The 10,994-nt window shown below is 47.0% G+C and overlaps 1 protein-coding gene across 1 annotated transcript; it reads right to left on the minus strand.

The window, feature by feature from the left end:
* Window positions 1–4,980: 4,980 nt before the first annotated feature.
* LOC122221286 (granzyme B-like) lies at window positions 4,981–8,629 on the minus strand. The gene is made up of 5 exons (XM_042940613.1): window positions 8,441–8,629; window positions 6,720–6,867; window positions 6,127–6,262; window positions 5,681–5,938; window positions 4,981–5,198 (listed from the first exon to the last, which is right to left on the minus strand). The coding sequence occupies exons 1-5, from the start codon at window positions 8,493–8,495 to the stop codon at window positions 5,028–5,030; spliced, it is 768 nt and encodes a 255-aa protein (XP_042796547.1). The 5' UTR covers window positions 8,496–8,629; the 3' UTR covers window positions 4,981–5,027.
* Between the last annotated feature and the right edge of the window lie 2,365 nt (window positions 8,630–10,994).

Consider the following 10,994-nt stretch of genomic DNA (forward strand, 5'->3'; position numbering starts at 1 on the left):
TGTTTCCTTCACTGTGCAGAAGCTTTTTATTTTGATGAGGTCCCAATAGTTCATTTTTGCTTTTGTTTCTCTTGCCCCCGGAGACATGTTGAGTAAGAAGTTGCTGTGGCCAAGGTCAGAGAGGTTTTTGCCTGCATTCTCCTCGAGGATTTTGATGGCTTCCTGTCTTACATTGAGGTCTTTCATCCACTTTGAGTTCATTTTTGTGTCTGGTGTAAGAAAGTGGTCCAGGTTCATTCTTCTGCATGTCGCTGTCCAGTTTTCCCAGCACCACTTGCTGAAGAGACTGTCTTTATTCCATTGGGTATTCTTTCCTGCTCTGTCAAAGATGAGTTGGCCATACGTTTGTGGGTCCATTTCTGGGATCTCTATTCTGTTCCATCGATCTGAATGTCGGTTCTTGTGCCAGTACTATACTGTCTTGATGATTACAGCTTCGGAATACAGCTTGAAGCCCAGGACTGTGAAGCCTCCCACTTTGGTTTTCTTTTTCAAGATTGCTTTGGGTATTCGGGGTCTTTTCTGGTTCCATACAAAGTTTAGGATTGTTTGTTCTAGCTCTGTAAAGAATCCTGGTGTTATTTTGATAGGGATTGCATTGAATATGTAGATTGCTTTGGGTAGTATCGACATTTTAACAATATTTGTTCTTCCTATCCAGGAGCATGGAATCTTTTTCCATTTCTTTGTGTCTTCTTCAATTTCTTTCATAAGCTTTCTGTAGTTTTCAGTGTATAGATTTTTCACCTCTTTGGTTAGATTTATTCCTAGGTACTTCATGGTTTTTGGTGCAGTTGTAATTGGGATGGATTCCTTGATTTCTCTTTCTGTTGCTTCATTGTTGGTGTATAAGAATGCAAGCGATTTCTGTGCATTGGTTTTATTTCCTGCGACTTTGCTGAATTCATGAATCAGTTCTAGCAGTTTTTTGGTGGAATCTTTAGGGTTTTCCATATAGAGTACCATGTCATCTTCAAAGAGTGAAAGTTTGACCTCCTCCTGGCCGATTTGGGTGCCTTTTATTTCTTTGTGTTGTCTGATTGCTGAGGCTAAGCCTTCCAATAGCATGTTGAATAACAGTCATTTTGCCTGTACTTTTAACAATATTTTCACTGGATCTAGAATTCCAGGTTGAATTCTAGAAATACATTGCCTATTTCTTTTTTTCCCCTTCAACTGTTTAAAAAATGTTATTTGACTGTCTTCTGACTTCTATTATTATCTGGAAGAAGCTCATTGTTATGCTTCTTGTTTCCTGTAAAGTAATGTATCTTCTTTTCCCCTCTACTTTCATTTTTTGATCTTTATCAGATACCAATTTGACTATTAGGTGCTTAGATGTGGCTTTCCTTGTCCTACCTGAGACTCACTGAAGTTCCTGACTCTGGGGATGAGAAATGCCATCCAGCAATAGGCCTGTGATGAAAAGGAACCCATGGCTGCCCTTCTCTCGTGGTGAAATATGTTGGTTCGTCAAAAGCAGTGTCGTGTGCGATACAGATTGGTAATAAAGCTATAAGTTCTCTAAGTCCACAAAGTGTGGTAATGGAAGGCCAAGCCATCCCAATGCCCGTCCCTGAAACAAATGAGCAAGATTTGGCATTCCTCAGGCCTATCCCCCACCAGAAACTGGCTTTGCATTTCTCTCTCCAGTCACACTGGGGCCTGACTCTTCTGGTGGGTGTGTGGGGAAAGAAGGACAGTGAAAGGAGATCTTGGGGACGAGGGGCACTTCCTTGAGGTCTTTACAGAGTTAATTTATTTTGTTTTATTTCTTAATTTTCATCACAGAGATTTTTAAGCAAGGGAAGAATTGTTTCCTCTGAGTTGGGGGTTGAGGGATATTTCCCCAGACAAAGGAGATTTGAAGGAATTGGCACGTTAAGGTGCTCACCTACTTGCATCCGAATGTGCCCATGAATAGACTGCAGCTTTACCAAGGCAGATGTTTTGAATACTTGTCAAGGAATGGCTGCCACAGGAGCCTACAGGCTTTTTCTCCAGGGAGGTGTCTGAGCAGAAGCTCATCTTTTGTTCAGGGTTGCTGATAATTCATCACAGACTGGGCATTAGAAAACATGTCAGGCTTCTTTATAGAAAAATTAAAAAAGATGTTTATTTATTTTGAGAGAGAGAGAGAGATAGAGAGAGAGAATCCCAAGCAGACTCCATGCTGTCAGTGCAGAGCCCAACTTGGGGCTCGATCTCATGAACCTGAAGTCATGACCCGAGCCAGAATCAAGAACTGGATTCTTAACCAACTGAGCCACCCAGGCACCCCCATCATATAAGGCTTCTTCCTGGCCTGGCTGTCAGGAGGCCTGGGTTCAGTCCAGGTGCTGTCCTAACTCTGGTCCCTTTAGTCAGTTATGATCTGTTTCTGGTACTTTGTCTCTCCCTCATCTCTTGAGGGAGGATGAGAGACTACAACAAGTGTTCTCAAGCTTGTTTTAAACCACAGAACCATTTCCTCAAAGCAGACGTACTATGTGAACTGAATATGCAGGTGGCTGGGAAACTTTAAAGAATACTATTTTTAATTTTGCTTTCTGCATTTTCCTTTTTGTTTTTTCCTTTTTTTTCTTTAACTTGATTTATTTTGAGAGAGAGAGAGAGAGAGAGAACAAGTGGGGGAGGGGCATAGAGAAGGAGAAACAGAATCCCGAGCTCGCTCTGTACCATCCATGCAGAGCACGATGTGGGGCTCAAACTCATGAACCCACGAATCGTGAGGTCATGACCTGCGCGGAGATCAAAAGTCAGACACTTAACTGATAGTGCCACCCAGGCACCCCTCCTTTTGTCTCTGTTAATCAAGGAACCAGGTCCTTAGTATGCGTTCGATGCAGGGATTTTTTTTCAGCTCCAAATCAGAAGCTGTGGGATCTCATCGCTCTTCCCTTGCAAAAGTACTCGAGGTCGTTAAAAGATTGTGTTGCTTCAGGCTTTGTGCATAAGATGTGAAAGGGCATGCCTTTGAGGGTTACATGATCCCAGAGTGTTTACCCCGTGTCACAAAAGAGGATGGTGTTGTGTATTTTTGGTGCAGGTTTTTTGGTGCAGGCTAAACCATCAGCCCAGAGCTGGGACCTTAGGCCCAGCTCCCAGGCAGTGCCCACGCTAGTGGTAAGACCTTGGTGGTATGGCTCTTGCGGGTGTCTGGTGAGGTAAGCCCAGCATAGGGAGATCCTCGTTCAGCAAAAAATCACATCTAAACCTCTATATCGTGGCCTCCAAGCCACAAACTACCAAATGTGGAAAAGTCTAGGCAGTCTTGGGGTCTGTGGATGCAACTACGTAGCCCGGGCCTAAAGGGCAGTGGTGGTTCTCCCATTTTTCCAGACCACGTGAGCCTCCCTGATTCTAGTTTGAGTCTGCACAGGAAGGGTCTTGCAGTCATGACTGGGATTGTTACTGGCCCGTCCAACTGGATGGGTGTTTAACTTAAGCTTAAATTGCCTTTGGGCCAATATATAATGTGGTTTTTTTCTACCATTTGAATCTATGCAATGACATTCATACCGGCTGCTTTTGAAGCAAATGTCCCCTAGGTATAGAGGGTGTTACAGTAAACAGAGTTTGGTAACTTCATGTCTAGATGCTGAATGACTAAAGTCATTTCCAAATCTATGTACTGCTGTTCTAGAGTCACATGTGATAAAATGTATACAGACTGTGACCAGCAATAATAAAAAAGTACAAATTCTTGATTCAGGTGGACTTACCATAGAGATGTAGGCCGTGTGGACAGGTGTGAAGGAGGGAGAAGGGGTTAGATGATTCGGGTGAAATTCAACAGTGTCGGATTCACCTGGGCTCAAATGATAGAGCCTGCATTATGTTTCCTGCATGTCCCCAATCAATGCCTGACATGTAGTAAGTGCTCAATCAGCATTTGTTTATTGGTTGATGGAAAACATTGTGCTTTCCAGTCCTACTGCAGAGAAGAGCCCTTTCAAACTCAAAAGGCTGATATAGCCCAGGGTGGCCAGCAGGGAGTCTCAGCCTAGAGGCTGGCAGTGACGAGAGGGACAGGTGGAGAGGGACTTAGGCTATGGAGTGACTAGACAGCCAGTGGACCCTGAGCACAGGAGGTGACATTGGGCTGGATGTGAGGAGTTGAGCTGGCCCTTCCCAGGTGATCGATGGGGCCAAGGGTTCTGGAGAGCCACCCGCCAGCCCTGTCCTCCATGGACCCTGTCTGGTGCCCTCACAGGGCAGGTGCCTCTGATGCCCCTCTCTGTGAGGGCGTGGACTGGGCTGACATCTCAGTGGCGAGGCCCTGTTGGAACTCTGGGTGTTCTAGGTGGAAGGGATATGAGGAAGGGGCTGGCTCAGATCAGTGTTGTCTGGAGGGGACAGGAGTTGTGGCCACTGAACACTCCCAGGGGTTTGGAATACTCTGAGGTATGGAGAAGAAGGAGCAGCCAGGAGACTAGAGGCTGAGCTGGCCCCTGAGCTCAGAAGAGGTCAGGGAAGGGAACTCAGTCGAGATGAGGATCAAGAGCTACTCAAGAGACCCAGCCCCACTCTGTGCCAGCATCCTTGTTTGTGGGAGAGAAATGTCCTTCCACTTCCCAGTGGGGGACTATGTCCTTGAGCCACAGCCCGAGACTGGGCAAGCGTGGTTTCTAGGACCCATGTTGTTATCTTTCCTCCCTGCCAGAGAACACAGGGGAAAGAGGTAAGAACTTCACCCTGAGCTCCAGGACCAGAAAGGTTCATGCTTTCTCCTGATGGTGCCCAGCTTCAGCCCTGGCAGAAGGGCAGGCTCTGGGGAGACAGGTGTGGGTGAGAGGGAGCTGGAAGGAACTTTTCATGGGGTTGAGGGGCGGGGGGAGGAGGAAGAAGAGGAAGCAGAAAACAGCAGAATTGTGTCACTGGCCTTCTAAGCACAGAGTGGATGCCAGGGAAAGAGGGTCAGTAAACACACACAAGAAACCAGCCCTTCACACTCAGTTGAGAGACATTTATTTGACAGCTGGCACCTTCCCTCCCACCCTCCCCAGTGTGATTCTAGATCAGCTTCAGAACAAATAGTCTGGTTCCTGCAGGAAGAGGCCTCTCATCGTTTTCTTTATCCAGGGCAGGAAACTTGTGACTTTAGTGTAGGCCCGTGGAGGTGCCCCATCTTTTGGTCCATAGGAGACGATGCCCTGAGCCACATTGTTACACAGGAGAGGGCCCCCAGAGTCCCCCTGTGGACGGAGATGGGGAAGGAGTGAGCCAGCTCTCCTGCTGTCCCTGCCCTCCCTGTGCCCACTCCCCAACCTCACCCCCCACACCGCCCTCCCCAGCCCCTTTGAGAAGGGTGCTTTGCGTGGCCTTCACGGGAAGTCAGGAAGTCTGAGGGCAGGGCAGGCCTGGACATGGTCCCTGCTTCACTTCATCCCAGGTGGCAGCTCCCTCTCCTCCCCTGGTCCCAGATCCTCTGCTGGGGACTGCTGGCTTCACTCTCCTCTTTAGACCCCCCTCCCCCAAAGCAGGTGGGCGGGGCTGCTCCTCAGCATGGAGGAGGAGCCCAGTACCCCAGGTGGGTGCCAGCTATGAGGAGCCCCCTGTTTTTCTCACCACTGCACGCCCAGGGCGCACAATTTTCTAACATCGGTGCCCCGGCATGGGGCAGAGTGCTGCCAATTCCTCCTTCTGGAGGAGCACTGCGTTTGGATCCATTGCTCACCTGAAAGGAAGACTTCTTTTCCTTTGGGTCTCCCACACAGAGCTGAGTTTTGTGGTTGTAATAATTGGGGAAGCGGGATTTGCACTCCTGATCCTCCTGCATGATCAGCTCTACCTCCTGCAGTGTGTCTGGGTATCTTCCCGTGGCCATCTGTCCCCAGCCGGCCACACTGCACACCTGTCCCGGCCTCACCCGGTCCTTGCCTTTGGGCAGGCCCAGGGGCCTCACAGCTGCAGTCAGCTTGGCCTTTTTCACCAGCTGATGGAAAGAAGCAAGAGGGGCCAGCTCAGTCAGTGGTCTCTATGCGGCTGCCCTGTCTTCCTTCTCCCCTGAGCCACTGAGACTGGTCAGGTGGCCAGGCCAGGTATGAAGGAGGGGACAGGTCCCAGTGGGAGAGGAGACAATGTGGACCCAGGAGAGTGAGGGCAGTGGGGAGGTCTCCTTACCTGCAGTAACATGATGTCGTTGGAGTAGTTCTTTGGATTATAGTCTGGGTGGGGGATGGCTCTTCTCACGGGGATGATCTGCTGGGTCTTCTCCTGCTTCTTGATGTTGTGGGCCCCCAGGGTGACGTTGATGGAGCTGCACGAGAGCAGAGTGGGGTGTGGGGGTGTGGGGTCACAGGACCTAGCCCAGGATCCATGAGGGCAGGTGGCAGCTGGGGTGGGCAGGATTGGAGCCGAGGGGAAACTGAGGCAACAGAAGGGCCCAGGTTTGAGCTGTCTGTGCCTTCTGCTTCTCAGTAGCTGAGGTAGGATTCTGGAGCCGTTGCTGACCATGCCGGTGGTTCTCAGGGGACAGTTCCCCAGAGAAACATGTGAAATTGCATGACTTTGCATTCAGAGGTCAATGCAGGCCCCGGCTCTTCAGCAATGCCCCTAGCTCCGGCCTCCCCTCTCCCCACAATGTACGGCCCTCCCTCACTCCCTTTCAGGAACCCTCCTGACTCCTGTCTTCCTTGGAGCCCTGGGAGCTCCCATTGCAGAAGGCAGGGCTCCCTGCTGGGCTTTTCAGGGCTGTGCTGGCTGCTGCTCCTCACCTTCCCCAGCAGTGAGCGGCTGTCAGCACGAACTTCTCTTGTATCAGGAACCCACCACACTTACTGCACACCTCCCTATTCTGGATCCACAGATATGCCATGTAGGGCCGGGAGTGGGGCTTGGCCTCATGTCCCCCGATGATCTCCCCTGAAGGAAAAATCTGTTCTGCTCCTGTGCACCCACTGAATCCACAGAGCAGGCGTGGCCTGGATCTGGGAGGGCCATGGAGGGGGCCTCAACTTCCTCCTCTGGGAAAGGGATGGGTAGTAGTCTTGGTCTGTGAATCTATCTTCTACATATAATTGGAGGTGAACATACCTGTCTTTGGGATAGCCAAGTTCTAGAGGCTCCTGAAAACTCCTTTCCTGACTTTGCTTTGTTTCAACTGAGTTTCTAAGGCCCCTGTCATCCTGTGAAGTCTAGGATGTTGCTGCTTTTCCAGTGGCTAGGACTTAAGTTTAGGGATCTAGATGTTGTCTGACATAGTCTATTTCCTAGGGCATGACATGGAGCAGGTGCCTAGTAAGTGTTGGTTGGCTGCCTGAAGGCGTGGCTCCCCAGTGAGCCTCTCGGAGGAGGGTCGGTAGGGCTACTGCTGGTAGGATTCTGGAAAGCAGGGAAGTTTAGGTCTTCCAAGCTCATCTTTGAAAAAGGAGAGCCACAGCCTTCAACAAGTACAAAAAGATTGAGATCATACCGTGCATATTTTCAGACCACAATGCTATGAAACTCGAAATCAACCACAAGAAAAAATTTGGAAAGGTAACAAATACTTGGAGACTGAAGAACATCCTACTAAAGAATGAATGCATTAACCAAGAAGTTAAAGAGGAAATTAAAAAGCTCATGGAAGCCAATGAAAATGATAACACAACCCAAAACCTCTGGGACGCAGCAAAGGCGGTCATAAGAGGAAAGTATATAGCAACCCAGGCCTTCTTAAAGAAGGAAGAAAGATCTCAGATACACAACCTAACCTTATGCCTTAAAGAGCTGGAAAAAGAACAACAAATAAAACCCCAAACCAGCAGAAGACAGGAAATAATAAAGATCAGAACAGAAATCAATGCTATTGAAACAAAAAAAAACCCCAGTAGAACTGATCAATGAAACCAGAAGCTCGTTCTTTCAAGGAATTAACAAAATTGATAAACCACTAGCCAGTTTGATAAAAAAGGAAAAGGAAAGGACCCAAATAAATGAAAGAGGAGAGCCACTAACACGTTGGGAAGAAAAGCAGAGTTGGAGAAAGGGATGAGGAGACTTGGGACAGAGCAAAGGCCACAGCAATCTTGTGGGGACAGTGATCCCACGAACTCTGGTTGCAGCTGAGCCCCGGGCTTCTCTCCCAAGCAGATGCTTCAGGAAGCACCTGGCTCATCTCACTCAGAAGCCAGGCCTACTCTTCCCTTTGCAGGGGGATTTATTATGTTCTCTTCCAGTTCTCATCCTCTGCTAGGAAAGTTCCATTTCCAGATGGCAAAGGTAGAGCCTGGGGAGGGGACAGTATCCCCTGGCTCTTCTGGAGACCAGCCTTCTGCCCTGGCCATTCCTGCTGGTAGCTAATTCAGCATCATACTTGAGAGTGTGAGGCAGGATGAAGCCTGGGGTTCCGAATGTTCCTGGTGGATAGATGGATCAGGGGTGTGCAGAAGGGGCAGGAGAGCTCTACCCACGGTGGGATGGGGTCGGGCCTCTGAGGGTTGTGGTGGTCACTTACCTGCCTTTGCCCTAGAAGGCAGGAAAAAGGCCAGCAGGAGCAGGAGAGGCTGCATCTTCCCAGGAAGGCTGCTCAGGTCGGAGATGCTGGTGCTTTCTCTGTGCTCTCTTTTAGCTCCCACCAGAGGAAGCGGGTGGAGATGGGCTCATTGACCTTGAACTCCCCTTTGGTTTTGTGGTGCTTCATCTTCGATGGCTTTCTACGAAAGCTTCCCTGCCCCCACTCCCTCTGTCTGATGGTGTTCCCTGGGTGGTTGTGTGAGAATCGTGCTGTGACCACATCAGAACCCACACCAGTTGACTCAGACCTGACCACTTGTTCCTCCCAGAATAGGAAACCAAAGGTACCAGGTTGGGGCTGAAGGTTGTGGTATCAACCTGTAAAGGTACTAGAGTCCAGAAACCTGAATCCCCAGTGATAAGACCACCAATGCCTCATTTCCATTTTGCTGCTAAGTTCATGAGGATAATTTCTTTAGTAGAAGTGTATGTAGACCCTTGACTGTATGCTCAAACGTATTAGAGATGTGTCTCCTTCCCTCAGAGGGCTGATGGTCTGGTGGAGGAGACAGAAACAGCAGTGATCAGGATCCAGTCTGGTAAGTGCCATGGTAGAGGGATACACAAGATGGTAAGAGAGCATGACTACTACCTACTAAATCCATACGGTAACCCATTCATCATCACACCTTCTTTCTTAGGGATTTTTAGCATCTGTTTTTAAATTACAAAAATGCTCAGTGTGATAAAGCTCATCTCTCCTGTCAACGTTTTTTTTTTTTTAATTATTTTTTAATGTTTATTTATTATTGAGAGACAGAGACACAGAGCGTGAGCAGGGGAGGGTTAGAGCGGGGGGAGACACAGAATCCGAAACAGGCCTCAGGCTCTGAGCTGTCAGCACAGAGCCCGATGTGGGGCTCAAACTCACAAACTGCAAGATCATGACCTGAGCCGAAGTTGGTTGCCCAAACGACTGAGCCACCAAGTCGCCCCTCTCCTGTCAATGTTTTTAACAAAAGTCCTGCACCTAATACGTATTGGTTTAAATTAATGAACCACTGTGACCTAGATGTTGAATGACTGATTAAGCCTAGGTAATTCCTACTTTGGGTGGACTGGGGTCAGTCCCACCCAAATCATAAGAAGTCCAGTTTGGTTCAAAGAAGTCCAGGTTACTAGATTGCCAATACCATATGAAGTGGGAAAGTGTGCTGGGCAATCAAAGACCAATAGTTGTCCTTTCAGTATTCTCTGTCCTCCGTCCAGAGAGCCACACTCCTGATACAGCAGGCTTGGCACATAATAGATTCACATTTGCTAACCAAACTCTGTTGCTAATCTCACTATAATGGATGGAAGGGACCAATTTTTTGTAAACAGCCAAGCCCAATTCTGTTTAAAGAACAACTAAGTAGGGGCTTCTGGGTGGCTCAGTAAGTTGAGTGTCTGACTCTTGATTTTGGTTCAGGTCATGATCCCAGGGTTGTTGGATAAAGCCCCACGTTAGGCACTATGCTGAGCGTGGAACCTACTTGGGATTCTCTCTCCCTCTGCCCATCCCCCCTACATGTGCACTCTCACAGCACACTCTCTCTCTCTCTTTCTTAAAAAAAAAAAAAAGAACAACTAAATATCTCTGAGTGGTTAGAATCTGGTGATTTAAGTTTCCATCTCTACATTTTCTGTATTTTACGATTTTTCTATGAGGAATATTATGTATAAAAATATATAATTCCAGTGTTAATATCCTCCTTATCAAATCAAGTATATTTTTCAAAGCTACTTTTTTTGAACTTAGCTTGCCCAGTAGTGGACATTTAAAAAATAAAAGTATCTTTCTGATTATAGTGGTAATATATGTTCATTAAGAAAATTTGGAAAGTAGAAAGAAAAAATGTCACTCATTTGTCTGTCTCTTACTGATAGACTGTTACCATAAGCAGTGCATTTTAAATACCTGGAATCAAAGTACATATACAATGTAGTTTTCTTTTGTCCTCACTTAACCCTATAGCTTAGGTATTTTCTTTATGCTCTTAAGAATCTATTAGCAATATCACTATAGTCTCTCTTTCCTAGTTGTTAAAAAATTTAGCACGCAATTATTTTCTAAAATTGTTGGAAAATTTGAAAAATAACTTAAGCAAAGAGAAAACAATTAAAATTATATGATTTCTCATCATTCATTGATAATCATCTTTAATGTCTTGAAGTATGATCTAATATATTTTTCTCTCATGTATATCTACATTTAAATTTTTTATTTTTATTTTTTTTAGATTTTTTCAGTTTTATTCATTTATTTTGAGAGAGAGAGAGAGAGAGAGGAGAGACAGAATCTCAAGCAGGCTCCACACTGTTAGTGCAGAGCCCAGTATGGGGCTTGATCTCTCTCATGAACTGTGAGATCATGACCTGAGCTGAGATCAAGAGTTGGACTCTTCACTGACTGAGCCACCCAGGCACCCATCTGCATTTTTTAAAATTAAAAAAAAAAAGGATTATGCTAAACATGAGGCTATGACTCAATTAAAAATTGAGGTGTTATGTGA

The sequence above is a fragment of the Panthera leo genome, chromosome B3 (genome assembly GCF_018350215.1).
Source record: "Panthera leo isolate Ple1 chromosome B3, P.leo_Ple1_pat1.1, whole genome shotgun sequence".
In the NCBI taxonomy this organism is placed as follows: Eukaryota; Metazoa; Chordata; class Mammalia; order Carnivora; family Felidae; genus Panthera; species Panthera leo.

Excerpts from the sequence above, each read along its gene's own strand:
- LOC122221286 (XM_042940613.1), bottom strand. The coding sequence starts at position 8,495 with ATGCAGCCTCTCCTGCTCCTGCTGGCCTTTTTCCTGCCTTCTAGGGCA. Across the intron at positions 6,263-6,719 it reads GCCGCTCACTGCTGGGGAAG|CTCCATCAACGTCACCCTGG; the intron begins GTGAGGAGCAGC and ends GCTCTCGTGCAG. Across the intron at positions 5,939-6,126 it reads ACGACATCATGTTACTGCAG|CTGGTGAAAAAGGCCAAGCT; the intron begins GTAAGGAGACCT and ends TCTTTCCATCAG.